This window comes from Lycium ferocissimum, chromosome 1, assembly GCF_029784015.1.
Source record: "Lycium ferocissimum isolate CSIRO_LF1 chromosome 1, AGI_CSIRO_Lferr_CH_V1, whole genome shotgun sequence".
NCBI classification, from domain to species: Eukaryota; Viridiplantae; Streptophyta; class Magnoliopsida; order Solanales; family Solanaceae; genus Lycium; species Lycium ferocissimum.
In genome coordinates, this window is record NC_081342.1 from 63,735,087 (window position 1) to 63,754,638 (window position 19,552).

Consider the following 19,552-nt stretch of genomic DNA (forward strand, 5'->3'; position numbering starts at 1 on the left):
CGGGGGGGCTGGGGGAGCAGGCCGCGGGCGCCGCCGGGGGAGGGTTCCTGCCTTAGGGCAGCGGTGCGAGAGATCTCCTTCTCCAGAGACAGAGAGTCAGCAGGTTCGAGACCAAGCCACCGAGGATGATGTGGCCCCAACACGGGTATAGCCTGAGATCACTTCAGAGCGGACTATGCAGGATACTATGGCTCGTGTTCTTCTTCATCCAGCAGGCTGCCACTAGTGTTACTACTCCGGGCAGAGGCTCACAGACTAGAGTTGGGGCGCAGACCCCTAAGCAGAGACCTATTCGAGTAGCATACCCCGCTGCAGCTATGGCTCCCCGGATTGTTGCAGTGCTATCCCTGGGGGATGATCTTAGACTCATGGCGGGCCTGTTATGACCTTAACTGATCAGGATCTAGTTGGGAGGTTTAGGAAGTTGGAGCCGCCAAGGTTCTCGGGTACTTTTGGAGAGGACGCTTATGAGTTCATCTTGGATATGCATGATTTGTTACATAGGATGGGGATCGTAGAGTCCCATGGAGTTGACTATGTGTCCCACCAATTTCGCGGAGACGTGAAAACTTGGTGGAGGTATTTTGTTGCTTGCAGACCTGAGGGCTCTCCTCCCCTGACTTAGACTCAGTTCTACCGGGCCTTTCTTGAAAAGTATGTGCTCCGGGCTTTGAGAGAGGCGCGTAGGGAAGAGTTTCTACATCTTCAGCAGAGGGGATTGTCTGTGGAGGCCTATATGACTCACTATTTGTATCTGGCCCACTATTCAGCTCCTTTGATTCCTACTGAGCCTGATAGGATTCGGCATTTTGTTGGTGGGCTCGTTGGTTCTCTTCAGTGGTAAATTTTTTAACTTTACTCATAATATGACAATACTTTGAACTTTATTCCTGAACTAGTAAAACTTAAAAAATTTCTGCTGAAGCAGAAAATTTGAAATATATATGAAACAATGTCTCCTTGTGCTTGAGCGAAATAATGAGTTATTGACGAACATTGTATATCAAGCACATTCAAATAATCATGTTTCATTCTCCCAAGTGAATGAAAAAAAGACAACAATCTACCTCCTAGAAATAACAAATTAATATATTTTATCTTGAATGATGTTGTAATAATTATTTGGTTGTCACTTTTGATACAAAAATATTCAGATGTTAATGAAAAATCTCCTTGAATGACATGTTTGAAATACTGAAGTTTAGAACTTAATGTTTACTTTTCGTCATTTATAAATTTTGACTTGTACTTAAATATATGTGTTGTTACTGTTTATTTCATTACACTAGTAATGTCTAGCAAATTTGTTTTTGATACCAGTAGTGTCTAAAACAATATTTGACCTTCAGAAAAGCTAACTATTTGTCTACAAATATCATGATATCAACAGTGTTCGAACAATATCTGATTATGAGAAATAAATTGAAAAACAGTTTATCTATTATTATGACGTTCATCATATATCATACTATACAAAGTTATTATGATTGAAACGTATATTTTAGTAAACTTGAAGTTTATTGATAAAAAGTTTATTGATAAAAATGGTTATCATATTGTGATTACAAAAGGTTGTAAGATTGAGTATCTTCAAATTACTAGGGGTAAGAAATATTTATGTGAAAGATTACCCAATTTGTATACAAATATAAGCATGATAAATCACATGTCACAGTAAACCAAGAGTTTATTGATATAGGACATCTCATAGTAAACCAGAAGTTTACTAAAACAAATAGCACATGTCATAAACTAGAAGTTTACTAGTACCGATAATATTAACAGTTTGGCATGCCCATTTTGACCATCGTAATTTAAATATGATGTGGAATTTGAGTATTCAACATTTACGATTCTCTTATGTTTTTTATTCGCATGATAAGTTCATTAGACCGGCTAATGTTGAGCCTAAACCTCCTAAATTCTGGAACATATCAAAGGTGAACATAGGCCCATTCACCTTCCATGTAATATCGTAAATAGATACATCTATTACATGTTCACATGTGCGTTTATTGTCAACCCGCAATTTAGCACGCATAAAATTGCTTGCTCAAAATAATTGAGCTAAGAGCACAATTTTCAGATTATGCAATCAAGACAATTCATCTTGATAATCCTGACTTGTACTCAAGTTGGTTTGACGTTGAATGCCGCCGATAAATAGCTAAACCATTGCTTATGAGAATAAAGCTTCATGTGTTGGTATGACATATGATATATCGCATATAGCAACACCTGTATGCATCAGATCAATAAATTATACTCTCAATTTAAGTGTCTTACTTTTCTTTTTGGTCTGTCCCAAAAAGAGCGCCTAGGTATATATTTAGTAAATTGACAATTCAAACATCCTACATGGCAAGTTTAAAACCACAAGATTCAAAGGACATTTTAGTACACTACATGAGTATACATATTTAATTTAGGACCACAAGATTCAAAAGTCTTATTTATTCCTTAAACTTTGTGTCTGGTCAAATTAAGACACTTAAAAATGGGAAGGAGGTAGTTATAATTTTTCCTCACAATTGGTTCATGTTTAGTAACCAAATATTTTCCATCTAATAACTTTTGATGTACAGCATATGATTAATTAATTTACCACGACGCCTAAAGATGGATTCCCCAAAGAATATTGGAAATATATGTTAGTTTTTCTAACATAAATGGAGAGAATAAGCAACTAAGAAATACGTTGTGAATGATCATTAGTATGATCCTCATTCAGAAGATTTCATGTTTCAGCTGTAAAATGATCATAGTAAAATTAATGTCTGTGAAGGACAGAGACTACAACATGCATGAAGCCTGATGATCAATCGATTCCAAATGCAATAATTCTTGAAAAAGGAGAGGAGCAAATGATCAAAATGTTGACAATAAGGAAACAATGTGCTCTTGAAGAGTCTACGACATAACACTTCATGAAATCTCACGAGAGGTTTAGGTACCTGAAAGTAATAAAAGTGAATGGATCTTAATAAGTTATGTCCCATTGCGAACCGATACAAATGATATATCATCGATAATATTTTTTATATAATATAGCGTGCAATACTACCAAAGATTGTCAGGATCTGAATTCTCTGTCTATTATAGCATGATGACGAAAAAATAATTGGTCAAGTAACATGATGAATCTATGTAAGCGTAAAGCTTATTAGACCGGCAGTTCAGAAACCAAAAGATGTCACCGCCTATATGATTCACTTGACAGTATTCATATGAAAATCCCAGAATGATTTCAAATGCCTCATATACATGTTCGAGATATTTATTCATAATCCTTATATGGATTAAATCAAGCAAGGCGAATACGATCTAATCAGCCTAATGAATATTCTTTCACGAAGGATACAAAATGATTTTGTTACCCTTACGTCATTATGGAAATTAGAACTTGTCATATTGTTATGCAAGTCGATGGCTTGAATATTATTGAAACTCTTGAATACTTTTCAAATGCAATAGATTATTTGCTAAAGGAAATTGAAATGAGAAACTTATAGAATTCTTTGGTCTTGAGGTACCATATCTTTAGCAATTGATGCATTTATAAATTTTTCTATGACTATGATCATGATATAATTTTACTCCTACATGGAGATATTGAATAAGATCAATTGCACAACGCAAATAAAAGCCTTGTGATAAAAATTCCTGATACGAATATGTTTATTTATCCTAACAACTAGTATCAAATTTTTATTTGTTATGATATGCAGGGCACTTATTTAACCTACAGCAGGCTAGTGGATATTCAAGTGGGGAATTTGCAAAACAAGATCTACTTACGGTCTGTAGCTATAGTTTCAGTAACATTGGTTTTTTGTAAGTAGGAGCTACTTGCTATAAATAGTAATGAATATTGTGATGACTTTGGAGAGTGTGGGCGGACCTGTTGTTGTCGTGTTTGCTTTGTTCTTGAATTTGAAAGAACGAGCTTTCTCGAGGATTCAAATAGTCTAGGTGCTTGTTCTTGAACCCTAATAGAAGGTAATTAAATCTTTATCCATTCAATTATTGTCCATTATTTCATACCTTGTGTCTAGCTCCTATCTCTTTTTTTACTTTCCTATTTTAATTTCCTGTTATTGAATTTGTTTGTTCTCTTCTTTTATACGTTTTACTTTTTGTGGTAACAACATCAACTTTTCGTTCTTCTTGTCATTTGGGTTTGGATTAGTACATTGACAGCCCCTTAAATTTGTTAGCAAATTTTATTTGTAGATTAATTAACTATAAACATTAAATTAGCCTTGAAGAACACGATAAATTATTCCTATTAGACACTTTCGGTTCAAAATTTTGAAAAACTTATGTGCGTGCTCTCAAACATCTATTAGGCAGTTAATTTATTAATTATATACATCAATCTCAATTAAAAAGACACCTGGGATTTTACGACTTATTGAAGCGAATGAGTACAATTGAAAGATGTGACATATTTTAAGTAATTAACTTATCTACATAATGGATATTTGAGAACACGCACAAAAATAATTTTAAAATTCGAACTGAAAGTGTCTAATAAAAATACTTTATTATGTGTGCTTAATAAAACACGTCATAATTCAAGTGTCTAAGTGAAATTTACTGATAAATTTTTTAAGGGTTGTCACCTTTAGTTTTCCTTAACGCTATCATTTAGTACTTGTGTTATTCAACTAAGCATATTTGACCTTCAATTAAAATATGTGGTTTCAATCCAATTATTAAGGGAGGGTTATAGAAGTCAAATTTCATGAAGGGTAGTTTGGGTTTCATGGTGCTACCTTTTGGTCAAAACTATCCATGTTCTTATTATGGTAAGCCTAGGCATATGGGGGTTGCGGGGGAGGGGATCCCACATGAGTAGTAGAATGGCCGTCACATATTCTTGAGAAATAATTTGAAATTGCGTTAAGCCCAAAATTCATTTTCTTATCAAAGGATTCAAAAAGATGAAACTACTGAACCCATCAATGAAATAAGTCTTTCCTTTTTACAAAAAGCAAGTCCTTAACAAAAAATTTGTCTGTCAAGAGAAAATCATTTTTTCAAAAAACTTTGGTATTCTTGTAGTCTGCCTCTCTCCTTTGTGGGAAAAAAAAAATGCTATCAATGTATTTTCGTCCCAATAGGACCTCTCAATAACCAAGACTCAAAAAACAAACAACAGTATCACAAGTATGAACTGTAGTATCTTCGTTATTAGTAGCACAAGTCTCTCGTATTCCCTTATTAGTATTTATATGAAGGGGGGAAAGGAAAAAACAATCATTTCACAGATTAAAATGGACTAAAGTATGACCTACATTTTGAAAGTTTTGATTGACCGTCTTTGAAGAAAACCATTTCTGCCACATCAGCCACTTTAACTAATCAAACAGCCAATTACACCCCAAAATATCTGTAGCAATTTTCATACTAGACCATATTTATAAGTATGACTCAGAGTTTACTATGCATAAGAAACTACAACTGTATAAGAGGCTCTAGCTAAACTTGTGACAAACAGAACACATCCAAAGAGGATAATTGATGCAGATCCTACAGAAGAATTACAAACTTGGGGTAGAAATTCACAACACTGGTGTAACAGAAGAATGAAGAAGTTTATCAACAATGGCAAGCAATTAAAATCCATTAACATGTAACAAATGCCAGACTTTTCCAGCATAATCACACACAAGTTCACGGAGAAAAAGGGACACATGTATGCTCAGGCAAAGAGGGCTGACTAATCACCAAAGCCTTGAGTGTAAAGCTTGCGTCTGAAATGTTTAGAATGAATCCCTAACAAAGAAAAAGAAATTCTCAGTCATCAGAAGGTGAAAATGAAAAAACAAAAAGCTGAGAAGTAAAAGAGGAATATATGCATAATGCATGAATGACATGTATTTGACACTGAATACCCGAACATTCAGATAAATATTCTACCGCAATGATGCAATACACGATAGAATTGGTAATAGATATGCGGTCAGCTGATAACTTTGATCTTGACAGATAGGGAACATGATATAGAATAGAAATGCATCTAAGTGAAGAATAAAGATATAGCTCCTCAAAGAAATAAAAAATCAACCTGAACAACCATAAATATGACCATTCATTATTTTATAACATCACTGAATAAAAGAACATAATCAGTTATCATCAAACAATAGATGGTGTAGATGCAAAGCATGTCAGAAAGAAGTGGTTACAATTAAAAGATTAAAAATTTCTGTGAAAATGGAAAATGATAGACCCACAATAGGGTAAATTAGAGTTATAACTTTCAAGCCCTACTTATAACTAGTACTTTCTATTGGTGGGCACAAGCCCCTAGTTTTGGTTATCAATACACACCTATCACCTTTAGTTGCCTTTTGCATAGAATTCTAAAGAATCAATGTTCAGTAATCAGCCAAAGTTTTTGAGGGGGTAGAGTCGAGTTTTTCTTAATTGAGTATCCTCCAAATCACTTATTTTCTTTTGGTGCACCCTTGGAGTTCCCAGTTGTATGGAAGATTGGGTGGAGTTCGTCGAGAATTATTTCCTTTTGTAGATTCTCCAGTTTTTGTCATACCCCTTGTATAGGGCCAGATTTTGGCCATGTTTATGAATGAAAATACGTTTACTTGATCAAAAGAAAAAGTAATCAGCCAACCTTCGTCCTACCTTCAGGCTTCAGCCTCTCATCCTCAACCAAATCCACACCGTCATTCCTTTCTATGCTACTCAACAACTTTCATACAACACAATGGTGATGGACGCTCATGCTGCTCGGGGTGGGTGAGATGTTGTTGGTTTCTTCTCATAGCAAGAGAAAGTAAAACAGCTTTCTTTCTTGTTTCTCTTCTCCCAATCTTTTCTATTTTTTCAATTTAAATTTTCTAACAAAGCAATACTGTTACATGCCCCCAACCCCCCTAAAAATAACAAATTTGATTTGTTATTTATTATCAATGACAACGATACATAAGAGTAGAGTATCAATGACAGAGATAAATAAGAGTAGGGTATGCCATAAAAACTTGCACATGTCGTAACAAACTCGCTTTACTTTTCAGATTAGTGGAGATTATCCAGAAATGTGATTATTCCATCTGAGAGTTGTTGAAATGTGTGAACCGTATTATTTAAAAGCTTAAATTGACAGAGGAGGGATTTACTTTATGTCTGCAACACCCTACCTCACATGAGTCTAATTCTTTTCTCTTGGGCCAAGCGCATGTAAATATTTTTTCACTAGGTGACAACAAGGATTGAATTCAGGACACTTCCGCTAAAACAACTGGAGAGGGGATTCATTTATTTCTTTGTTTTTTCCTCTACAAAAAGGGAAGAATTTGAACATTTAACTCAAAACCTTAAGACAATGAGTTGAGTAGCTCAAAACCTTTGTAAACTCTTCTGAATGCTCTTATTCCTGATGTGAGACATTATGTAGTTCAACACCCTTATCTACATGGGGTTCGCACATTTATGTGGATTTACGAGTGGAGTTAGTGTTGACATTAGGTGAAAGAATTTGAGCATCCGATCCACAATATTTAGGGAATAGGTGGAATCCAAACACCTTGATAAAAGTCCTTGGTTGCTTATGTACCCAATATGGGATACAAATAGTTCCACAATCAGAAGTAGTAGCATTTATTTGATGTTGGATTAAGTTAGTCTTTGTTTATTGCTCCCTCCATTTCATTTTATGTAAACATGTTTGATTGGGCACGAAATTAAGAAAGAAGGGAACACTTTTGAAACTTGAGGTTTAAGCAATCCATAATATTTTTGTGGCTGTAAGACTTTTGAAACGTGTCTTAAACATGTCTTATCACATTGTGTGGATATAAAAGCTTGTCATTGAGGGAAAAATGAGAAGTTTACATTAAATTGGTTTCTACTTTAGAAAGGGGCCGTTATATTTTTGGAACAGACTATTATTAAAAAGGAAATAGGATTGCATAAACTGGAACGGAGAGAGTAGGATGTTACATATCTTTTAATCTTCATTCTTCATTATCTCATGTTCGGAAGTTTCACTAACATGCTGATAGTTGATACTCTTGGACGGTTCAGTCCTTACGTCAAGTTTTTCTAACAATCATCGCTATAACAATCATACAAATTTCAACCCCCACCCCACAAAAATAAGAAGGCAAAATATGACCACTAGCTTTTGGCTCTTTAGCTGGGAATTCAAATGACATCCCAGCAAATCCTAGATCACGACTTTTCTTAAGCATAACCACCTTCAGAGGAATTCACCAATAATTCCTAGATAAATACAAAACTGTCCATCTTTCTATTATATAAGCATGAAATTTCAAACCACAATATATAAATGTATTGTCTTCTTCACTTAATCCCGGATAATTCCATCAAACCATCTAAGCCCGCTACTAGTTCTGCTAACAGTCAGAAGGATTTCTGAGAGACGTACTTAGTAAAGGGAAAAAACAGACACTAAGACATGATGTTCTCAAGTATAGAGTGCTCAGCAATCTCACTGGAAATCACCAGAACACCTAACTTTTAGAACTACCCCATCTTAAACACTACTGGAGGAATGAAATGCTCTAAAGAAATTTTTGCTCTACATTCCCTACCAAATGCACCGATGGGATTACACTGGGTATGTTGTTTTGTCCCTACCAAATGCACCAGAAATCCACCAGACTTGCAAAGCTTTTAAGATTCTTTTATCATTTGCGGGTAAGTCTCTGAGAAATTATTACAAAGAAAGGAAATGAATCATTGAGTTTGGCAGAAGATCATAACTTCAGACACATGATACCATATATGTACCACTAATCACCAGAATTCCTTACAAAAGAACAGTTGAAATCAACTGATGTACATCACAAATGATTTGTAGGATTTTAGTATTTATCTTATTAGTTGAGGTTATTATCTTTTTAGAGTAGATCTTATATTTATCATTAGCAAAATAAATATAAGATTGATACTATCTATCTTTATCTTATCTTTGATTTTATTTTCATCTCTTATTTAGAGATAAAGTTCCTATTGTTTTAGAATTCTACCTTGTGCAAGGTCCCCTGCATATAAAGAGGACCCTCCTTGCACTTTGATGAATACGCATTATTTGATAAATTGGTTTTATGAGTTGATTCCTTCTCCTCGTTCGACCTCCTTCCTTTTGATGCTACATCAATACTGGTATTTAGAGTTCAAGATTCTTACACAGATGGTTGCACTTCTTAACACCATCAATTATAAGAATATCTACCACCTCTAAACAACCATCAATTATTTCCATTTTACAAATCAAATTCCCAAAGAAAAGAAAAACATAAAGCGAGTAATTCTTGCTCAAAAATTATTTTGCGCCACTCTAAGTCACATCACTCCACTCATGATAAGTGATAAGCTCATGCTTTCCATCACTCCAGAGCTTTAAGCAATGAAGCATTCACTTTCCAGTAAGTTCAACAACATTCTTCATACAATTCCGTGGCTTCCAAGCTCAGTATGAAGCCGCATCAAAAGAGAAAAAGGCTTTCACTCTTAGCAGGGGCGGATGTACCAAGAGCCCAGGGTGTTCACCCGAACATCCCTGACAAAAAATTACAAAGTGTATATTTAGGTAAATTTTATGTGTTTATGTACATATATTAACTTTTGAACACTCTGAACATATATTACAGTGTATATTTAGGTTCAATTATTTTTCCGAATACCCTGAGTGAAAATCCTGAATCCGCCACTGACTCTTAGAGAAGCTTTTCACCCTTAGCTCCTAAGAAGATGTAACGGACTGTCCCCCAACCTCATTTCCTTAAGAAAAATTGAATCCAATTACCTTATTTAACTAAATTATCACTTCAAAAGATTTGATATGTAAGTTCACCAAAATAAGCTCCCCCCTAGAGTTGGTTCCCTTCAACTGCTTCTTTGTTTTTTTAATAGGAAATTGCTACCTTGTAGCCCAGTTCAGCATTGCTATTTCTTTAATGAATAAAATCCTTCTATTTCTTTATAGGATATAACTGACAGGAGAAGCGAAAGTATTTTGATTTAAGTTCACCCAATCATCTATATATTGTGCTCTAAAGGGATTCTGTGCCAGTGCCTGTGATACCTCTTTATTCATTCGTCACACATTCGCCCTACTTCTAAAGATAGATAGGAAAGGTTAGGGAGTTCCAGCTACTGAGGTGGCGTAGTGAGAGGTGAGAGTAATAACAACAAAAACAACGGAAGATCCTGGAGTGGTATATTCGGTCGTTTGCGGTGGAATAGATTCAAGCCTCTTTACTAAAATTGTATTTCCTACCGTAAAGTCGGCTCACTCGTTATTTGTATGTATCAACCATAATGATAGTGAATTTACTAGAACAAAAGTGAACCTTACCAAAAAACACAAAAAAAAAAAAAAAAAAAAACTAGAACAAAAGTGAATGGCAACTTTGTGCATGCTACCTATTCTTAAAATTTCCGCAATGCTTAGTCTATTTTTTACTTTGAACAAATGTGCCTCTTAAAGAAGCTCAATGGCAAAAGAAAAGATGAATTGAATCTACCCATGACTCCTATAAAAATCCATTCACATTTGCAGCCATCTTAGACATTAAGCAATATGCAATATGGGCACCCCAATTCAAAGAAAGCAAAACCCCTAATATGGGTGAGGGGTCAATAAAGTTGAGCTATCAAGAATCATATGATCAGCCAAACAAAAACACACACACACACACACAAAAAAAAAAAAAAAAAAAAAAAACAATGAGAAAAATGACTTCCTTAGTGTTAGCAGGGAAAACAAGTTGCACAAATGGCATTCCACATGATTGTGTCCACCCCACCCTCCAACTCACCTCATCTTCACCCCACACCTCCACCCCCACCTCCCATATAATTTGTCTAACTTGTATACAAATGCTTTTAAGATAATATTTTTTGCTTACGTTCCAAACACAAGAAAATAAGAACCCCATATTTTCCTAGAAAACACCTTTGTACCGAACACACCCAAAGTTTCGACTAATAATGGTGTGAACAGGACACAGATTCAACAAGAAATTACCCTCGTATACTCTCAAGAAGTCAAATTCTTGAGTAATTCAAATTCTAAAGAACAAATCGTAAGTTTCATAAAGTTAACAGCGAAAAAAGAAAAGAGAACAAAAACAAGAAATACTAAGGTTTATACCTTGCATTTTTCCTACAAGCTGAAGCACAATCAATATGGCAACTCCAACTCAAAGAAAGCAACACCCACAAAACCCCTAATATTGGGCCATCATGAAACATATAAAAAAGAAAAAAGAACACTGAAAATAAAAAACAAGCACCACTTATCCCAACAAATTAACAGCAAAATTCACAGTTCACTGTGTGACTATGTTACTCGGACTCTCCTAAAATGTTGTCGGGTGCATGTCAAATCCTTCAAAAGTAGTGTATTTTTGGAGGATCCGACACGGGTGCGGCAACACTTTTGAAGAGTCCGAGTAACTTAGCTGTGTGATCTCTCATGCACAACTTCCGACTTATAGGACACGCATTCAACAACAAATTACCCTCTCATACTCTCAAGAACTCAAATTCTTGAGAAATTCCAATTCCAAATAAACAAATTGCAACTTTCATAAACTTAACGACGAAAAAAGAACAAAAGAACAAAAAAAAAAAAAAAAAAGGATATACGAGGGTTTTGCACTATGCATTTTCCTACAAGCTGAAGCGAAAAGGAAAAAAAAAACTGAAAAGAAAAAGGAAAAAGAAACCCCTAACAAAATTGGGCCATCAAGAATCATATGATCAGCCCAAAAAAAAAACACTGGAAAAAAATACAAGCACCATTTATCCTAACAAATTAACAGCTCACTCTATGGTCTCTCATGCACAAAATTCCAACTGATAGGACACAGATTCAACAAGAAATTACCCTTTTTATAATTTCAAGAACTCAAATTCAAATTTCAAAGGAACAAATTGTAAGTTGCATAAACTTAAAATACAAAATAAAAAGACAAAAGAAATACTAGGTTTTGTACCTTGCATTTTTCCTACAAACTGAACCAAAATTAAATCCAATCTATCTACATTGTTAGTGCTTTTTACTTCTCTGTGACTGTTTCTCAGTAGCTAGCCTGTAAATCCAATACACCTACACAACAAATTCAGTAAAATAACTCAACATTATTAAAAAAAAATATATATATTAAAAAAAAAAAAACACACACACACAGAGTAGGGAAAAGTAATTTTGGAAATACCAAAGCGAGTACATGAGCAGCGATTAGTATGACTACTAGAAGAGGTAATGCTTCAAGAATCCATGGCCTATTTGATTCTTGTTGTGGATTTGCCATTTTCAAGATTTTGTATTTTTTGAAATGATAGATCACAAGGTTTATGCACAAGGTTTTATTCTACTTCTATAAGCTTCTTTTTTTTTTTTTTTTTTTGTTTAAGATGATATTTAAGAAAAACTGATTTGCTAATTATAAAGGAAAATGACAAACATGGTCCCTTATGTTTAGGAGTACGTTTAAGATGGTTCCTAAAGTATGCTCGAACAGTTTTGTTTTTTGTAAAATTTTTAACAAATTCCATCTTTTAGATTTGACGGAAAATGTGGAAGGAAAAAGATTTAGCAGGAACTCGTATTTGGAGTACATTTTCTCGCAGTTTCTGTTAACTTTTTGCCTCTTTATAGAGTTTGGTGTAGTTTTTTACGTGTAATTTCAGCTAATTTTGATCTTTTTTTTTTTTTTTTTTTGTGTGTGTCTAGTACAATTGTTGATAGAACTTTCCTAATTTTTCTAATTAAATCTTTTGTTTCAACAATTGCTATCAAATCTCGAACGATTAAATATTTGACGGAACCGACAATTTTAACTTTTGTCAAAATTAAAGGACTAAAACTATTTAGAGCATACTTTAGGCACTATTTTGAACCTACTTCCAAACTTAAGGGGGCATTTTTGACATTTTGTCTATCATTATACTTCAAGTTATATGGTAAATTAGAATACATTAAGAGAGAATAGGGAGAAATTAATTTTGAGAATAAGTAATTTTGAGAATACCAAAGCGAGGACATGCGCAACAATTAGTATGACAACTAGAAGAGGTAACGCTTCGAGAATCCATGGCCTACTTGATTCTTGTTGTTAATTCGTCATTTTTAAGATTTTTTATTTTTTGAGAAGAGGATCAGAAGGTTTTTTCTACTTCTATGCTTTTTTATGTTTAAGATGATATTTAAGAAGTTAAAAGGCGATTTGCTAATTATAGGGGAAATGACTAAAATGATCTCTTATGTTTGGGAGTAGGTTTAAAGTAGTCCCCAAATTATGCTCCGAACAGTTTTAGTCTCTGTAAAATCTATTAGATTTGACGAAAACTGTGAAGAAAGAAAAAAATTTAACAGGAACTCACTTTTATATTTCTCGTTGTTTGTGCTATTTATTGTCTCTTGTTAGAGTTTAGTGTAGTTTTTTATGTGTAAGTTCTGCTATTTTTAGTAAATTTTTTGTGTTTATGACACTTTCCTTATATTTTTATTAAATCGTTTATTTCCATAGTTGTCAAATCTAGTAGATGGAGTTTGTCAAATATTTGACGGAGACCAATAGCGTTATCAAACTTAAAGGACCAAAACTATTTAGAGCATACTTTAGGGATTATTTTGAACCTACTCCCAAACTTTGAAACCATCTTGTCATTTTCTCGCTAATTATACTTCAAGTTACATGGTAAATTGGAAAACATTAAGAGAGAATAGGGAGAAAGTAATTTTGGTAGTACCAAAGTGAGGACATGAGCAGCGATTAGTATGATAACTAAAAGAGGTAATGCTTCGAGAATTCGTGGCCTACTTGATTTTTGATTTGCCATTTTCAAGATCGTATTTTTTTGAAAAGAAGATCACAGGGTTTATGCACAAGGTTTTATTCTACTTCTAGGCTAGTTTGATGTTTAAGATATTTAAGAAGTTAAACTGATTTGCTAATTATAAAGGAAATGACAGAAATGGTCCCTTATGTTTGGGAGTAGGTTTAAAATAGCTCCTGGAACATACTTTGAACAATTTTGGTCTCTGTGAAATGTTAAACAAATTTCATCGGTTAGATTTGACAGAAACTGTGGAAAAGAATGGGGTGCATTTCTCGTAGTTTGTGCTAACTTTGATCTCTTTTTAAAGTATGGTGTAGTTTTTTATGTGTAATTTCTGCTATTTTTAATCTATTTTTTCATGTTTAGTGTAGTTGTATGTGTTTCAATGTCTAGGATTTGATGAAAATTTCCAAATGTTATTTATTAAATCTTTTGTTTCCACAGTTGCTGTCAAATCTAGCATACGGAGTTTGTTAAATATTTGACGGAAACCAAAAGTGTTAACTATTGTCAAAATTAAAGGACCAAAATTGTTTAAAGCATACTTTAAGGACTATTTTGAACTTATTCACACAATTTAAGGGACCATCTTCTCATTTTCTCGCTAAGTATACTCAAGTTATATGGTAAATACATTAAGAGAAAGTAGGAAGAAAGTAATTTTGGAAGTGCCAAGCAAGGACATGAACGGTGATTTGTATGACACTGTTGACACCTAATTTTTGACCTCCCATAATTTTTTTTAATTACCTAGAGTCATTAGATATCAAACGAAGTAAAATGTGTATTTTCTACAAGATTGAAATGATTGTATAAAAAAGGATGGCAAACTTTGAGCTCTCCCGATGCAGTTAACATAACGTGCGCCATACCATTGGTAGGAGACTCAAACCTTCGATTCCACCAGAAATACCCCTTGAAACACAGACGACAGTAATCTAATTACCAAGGTTCGATCTTGGCTCAAAAAAAGGTGCGAAATGTAACAATCGCACAGATCTGGGAACGAAGACAACACAATTGCCAGTGTTAGGTCAATCTGTCGTAACTGCAGCTGTTGGAGTAACATCAGGGTCAACAAGTGAGAGAGCGAGTCCAAGTCGAGTAGAGATGGAAGTACAAGGTACTGTGATAGGGGAAATTCCAAGGCCAACTAATTGTCCTTCGGCAAAGGAGAAATTGGCATCTTGGAATAACCTTATCAATGATTCGGTAGAGGGTAATAGTCCATCCTGGGCAGCAGAGGTCGAGAATGCAGAAGCAACATCTGGTAATGTCTTGGAACCCGAATCTGTAACCTGTAGTGTAACTAAAAGATCTGTTTGGGACAATTTTGATATAGCAAAAATCACTAATACTGGATTGAAACTAGAATATGTACCACCGACTAATAAGGGTGATCAATTAATAGTTGAAATTAAGGATAAGGATATTAGTTCAGAGGTGGAATACTGGAAGAATTCTGTGGTGTGTTATGTATTAAGTGCCCACCCACCTTTCTCTGTGCTGAATGGATTTATACAAAGGTTGTGGGGAAAATTGGGTATAAACAAGATAGTAATGATGAAAAATGGTATTGTTTTGGTTAGATTTGATGCTGAAGATCGGAAACAGGAAGTCATACAAGGTGGAATATACCACTTTGATAGTAAGCCATTCATTGTGAAGGCCTGGAATCCAGACATGGAATTCTCTAGAGAAGAATTATTCTCTGTTCCTATATGGGTTAAATTGCCTGGACTAGATTTCAAGTATTGGAGTGCTAAAGGGCTCGGCAAAATAGGGAGTCTCATTCGAAAACCTTTGATGGTTGACAAAAGCACTGAGAAGAAGATTGGTTTGAAGCTACTAGTGGAGGTACGAATTGGAGCTGCATTACCAACAACTGTCTCTTTCTTGAATGAAAAAGGTAATTTGATAGAGCAAAGAGTGATCTATGATTGGCAACCAACCATCTGTAAGGTGTGCAAAAAATATGGGCATGCTGAAGATACATATAGGAAGAACAAAGTAAATAAACCTGTTGAAAGGCAAGAGGAATGGGGGAAACAAGATGAGAGGATAAATGAAGTACCAGACACTGGCGAAAGGTGATCTTTGTCATGATAGCCCGACAAAGACAACAAAAGCCCTGCGCAAAGGCACACCATGGACCTAGTAATACAAAAACTACCAGGTCTCAAGAGAAGCCAAAGGGTCATGGTAATGGTAAACAGGCACTGGCTAGCAACAGCCACAAAAACTAGCTGTGGTGAGGCAAGCTAGTACAAGTACTGAAGTAATACATGTGACTAATGCGTTTCAACCCCTAGAGGTGGGGAAGGATGGAAAAAGTATTCAGCAGAGTCCAGAGAAAGGGACAGGTGGCCAGAAAACCCCTGTATGGGATGGTTAAATATTAAGTTGGAATGTGAGAGGCCTAAGTCGCCTCAATAAGCAGAAGGAAGTGAAACTCCTCTGCAATGAGTTAGATGTAGGTCTGGTTGGGTTACTGGAAACTAAGGTGAAAGTCAATAAAGTGCAAACTATTGCTAATACTATGTTTGGGGGTTGGGAAACAAGAACTAATCATGGTTCCCGCTATAATGGAAGGATCTGGGTAATTTGGAGGGGCACGACTGGTATGAAGTAAATGTAAGAAATGAGTCTGCTCAAGCAATCACTTGCTCTGTCAAATTCATACCCCTGCAAGTCAAGTTCTTGGTCACATTTGTGTATGCTTTCAACTTAAAGGAGAAGAGGAAGATGCTGTGGGAATATTTGAATCATGAAAGCCAAGGGTGTCAGGAACCATGGCTTATTCTGGGTGACTTCGATTCTATTCTTCACCCTGAAGATAGAAATGGGGGAAATCCTGTCACTGTTGCTGAAGTAATGCGATTTTCAGAAGTGTATAAAAGATTGTGCTATAGCTGAACTTCCTAATACAGGTTGCCAGTTTACTTGGAATGATAAACAAAGGGCAGATAGGATCTTCTCTAAGATAGATTGGGTACTGTCAAATGGTGATTGGTTTGACAACGTGCCACATTGTGTGGTTAAAGCACTTCCTGAAGGTGTGAGTGACCACTGTCCACTTGTGATCACACTGATTGAGGAAAAACCAAAGAAGAAGAGGGCATTTAAATACTGCAACATCTAAAGTACTCATCCAGACTTCAAAGATATGGTAGTAAGAGAGTGGGCAAAAGATGAAACTGGATGTAAGATGTATAGGATAGTAAGGAAACTGAAGAAATTGAAGTGTAGTTTGAAACAATTACATAAGCAAGAGTTCAGCAATGTCTTAAACTAGGCAAACTTAGATAGAGCTGATTTGTGTAGAATTCAGGGTCTGTTGCAGCTAGATCCCACTGATATGAGTCTGCAAATGGAAGAAAATGAGCAATGAGCTAAATTTAAACAATCATCATTCCTGGTTGAGTCCCTATTATTATAAAGAAGTAAGGCTACATGGATCAGGTTAGGTGACGATAATTCAAGGTACTTCTTCTCAGTATTGAAATAAAAGAAACTAATGCAGTCAACCACTCAGATCATAGATGAAGATAATCAATAGCAGACTGACCCTGATTTTATAGCTGATGTGTTTTTGAAGTATTACAAAAAATTACTTGGTGAGAATGGAGGGGTTAGAAGCAAAGCATCTGATGACATATTTTCGCAAGGGGCTCAACTCACAGAGGAATAGAAGTACCAATTGGTCCAGCCTTATACTGCAAAAGATGTTAGAGAGGTAATGTTTAGCATTAATGAAAATAAAAGCCTAGGGTCGGATGGATATGGGAGTGGCTTTTACAAGGCTACTTGGAATGTTATAGGGGAAGACATATGCGATGTTATTTTGGAATTCATGCAGAATAGGAAAATGCTGAAGCAATTGAATGCTACCATGATATCTTTGATCCCAAAGGTAACCAATCCTGAACATGCTAGCCAATACAGGCCCATTTCATGCTGCAATGTACTATTTAAATGCATATCCAAAACATTATGTGTGAGACTAACTACTGTGCTGCCTAGTCTAGTCAGTGACACACAAGCTGCATTTGTGAAACCTAGATCATTAATCCACAATGTTTTAATGTGTCATGACATACTAAGGCACTATAATAGACAGAACTCATCTGCTAGATGTCTAATGAAGGTTGATTTGAGAAAGGCCTATGACATGGTCAAATAGGAATTCATTCATGAAATGCTTGTAGGCTATGGCTTCCCTGAAAATTTTGCTAAGTTGATCATGGTACGTACGTGTAACTACTACAAGATTCTCTGTTAAAGTAAATGGAGAAGGATGGGGATATTTTGAAGGAAGGAGAGGCTTGAGGCAAGGACACCCAATCTCCCCTATTCTATTTGTGCTAATCATGGATTACTTGGCTAGAATTTTGAGGAAAATGAGTCAACTGCCTGACTTCAGGTATCACCCCATGTGTAAAGAACTGAAACTCACCCATCTGACCCTTGCTGATGATCTCATGATCTTTTGCAAAGGAAATGAGAAATCTATTAAGAGAATCATGGAAGCATTGAAATATCTTTCTAAAGTAACTAGGTTGGAGGCTAACACTGATAAATCCAGTTTATATATAGCTGGGATCACTGCTTCTATGAAAAGATAGACTGCTTGGAATAACAGGATTCTCTATAGGATCCTTTCCTATGAGGTACCTTGGGCTCCCACTATCTCCAAAGAAATGGAATAAGATTGACTGAGAAATGGAATAAGATTGACTGACAACAACTATGTTTGAATATAACTACCAAGATAAGATGCATCTCAACTAGGCATCTGTCTTATGCTGGCAAATTACAAGTAATAAACTCTATGCTCTTTTCTTGCCTCAGAGTATAGTGAAGGAAGTCGATAGACAATGCAGAACCTTTCTATGGGGTGGTTCAGAAGAAAAGAGGAAATTAGCATTAGTAGCATGGAAAAAGATATGCCAACCAAAAAAACGAGGATTAAATATCAAATGCTGTAGAACCTGGAATATGGATGCTGTTGGGAAACTGATTTGAGTATTTTTGAATGACAAGGAACTGCTATGGGTCAAATGGATCCATGGAATATATATGAAAGATACAGATTGTTTCTGGGATTATATAGCTCCTAATGATTGTAGTTGGTACTGGAAAAGACTGAATAAGATAAAGTTGGGAATGCAGAACTGGTATATTGCAAATAAGTATGCCCTTACCAGCAATGGCAAGTATTCTATTTCTAAAAGCTATCAGGCCATGGTAGGAACTGGAACTGTTTTAGAGGCAAGTGCACTTATATGGAGTAAGGTACTGCGCGACCAAAGAACAGATTCATCTTATGGTTCGTTGCTCAAGGTAGATTGTTAACCAGAAGAGGACTGATAAGTATGGGACTGAACTGTGAATCTGATGAATGTATATTATGTGACATGAAGCAGCCAGAAGACAGTAACCACTTGTTCCTGGATTGTCCATGGGCAGTGGAAATATGGAATGCAGTGGGTAATTGGATCAAAATAAATGGAAGCTTGCAGGAGATCAAGCGGAAGCATTGGACCAGTTTCAAGAAGGAAACAATAGCAGCTGTTATAGGAGCATTAGTTTACTATATATGGACAGCTAGGAACAGGAAAATTTTTAGAGGCCACACTGTTAATATAAATTTTGTAGTACAACAAATGAAAATTGTAATTGGAGAAAGATTACTAATGTTGAGAGG

The 19,552-nt window shown here is 35.4% G+C and overlaps 1 protein-coding gene and 1 long non-coding RNA gene across 2 annotated transcripts; one reads left to right on the forward strand and one right to left on the reverse strand.

Annotated features, from left to right (window-relative positions):
* Positions 1 to 5,246: 5,246 nt before the first annotated feature.
* On the reverse strand, positions 5,247 to 12,391 carry LOC132057073 (uncharacterized). The gene is made up of 3 exons (XR_009415066.1): positions 12,219 to 12,391; positions 11,997 to 12,109; positions 5,247 to 5,781 (listed from the first exon to the last, which is right to left on the reverse strand). It is a non-coding gene; the product is annotated as an uncharacterized LOC132057073 (long non-coding RNA).
* A 2,564-nt stretch (positions 12,392 to 14,955) lies between these two features.
* On the forward strand, positions 14,956 to 15,939 carry LOC132066188 (uncharacterized). Its single transcript, XM_059459554.1, has one exon. It carries the CDS (start codon positions 14,956 to 14,958, stop codon positions 15,937 to 15,939), a length of 984 nt encoding a protein of 327 aa, XP_059315537.1.
* Positions 15,940 to 19,552: the final 3,613 nt, after the last annotated feature.

Coding starts and splice junctions, on each gene's coding strand:
- LOC132066188 (XM_059459554.1), top strand. CDS start 14,956: ATGGAAGTACAAGGTACTGTGATAGGGGAAATTCCAAGGCCAACTAAT.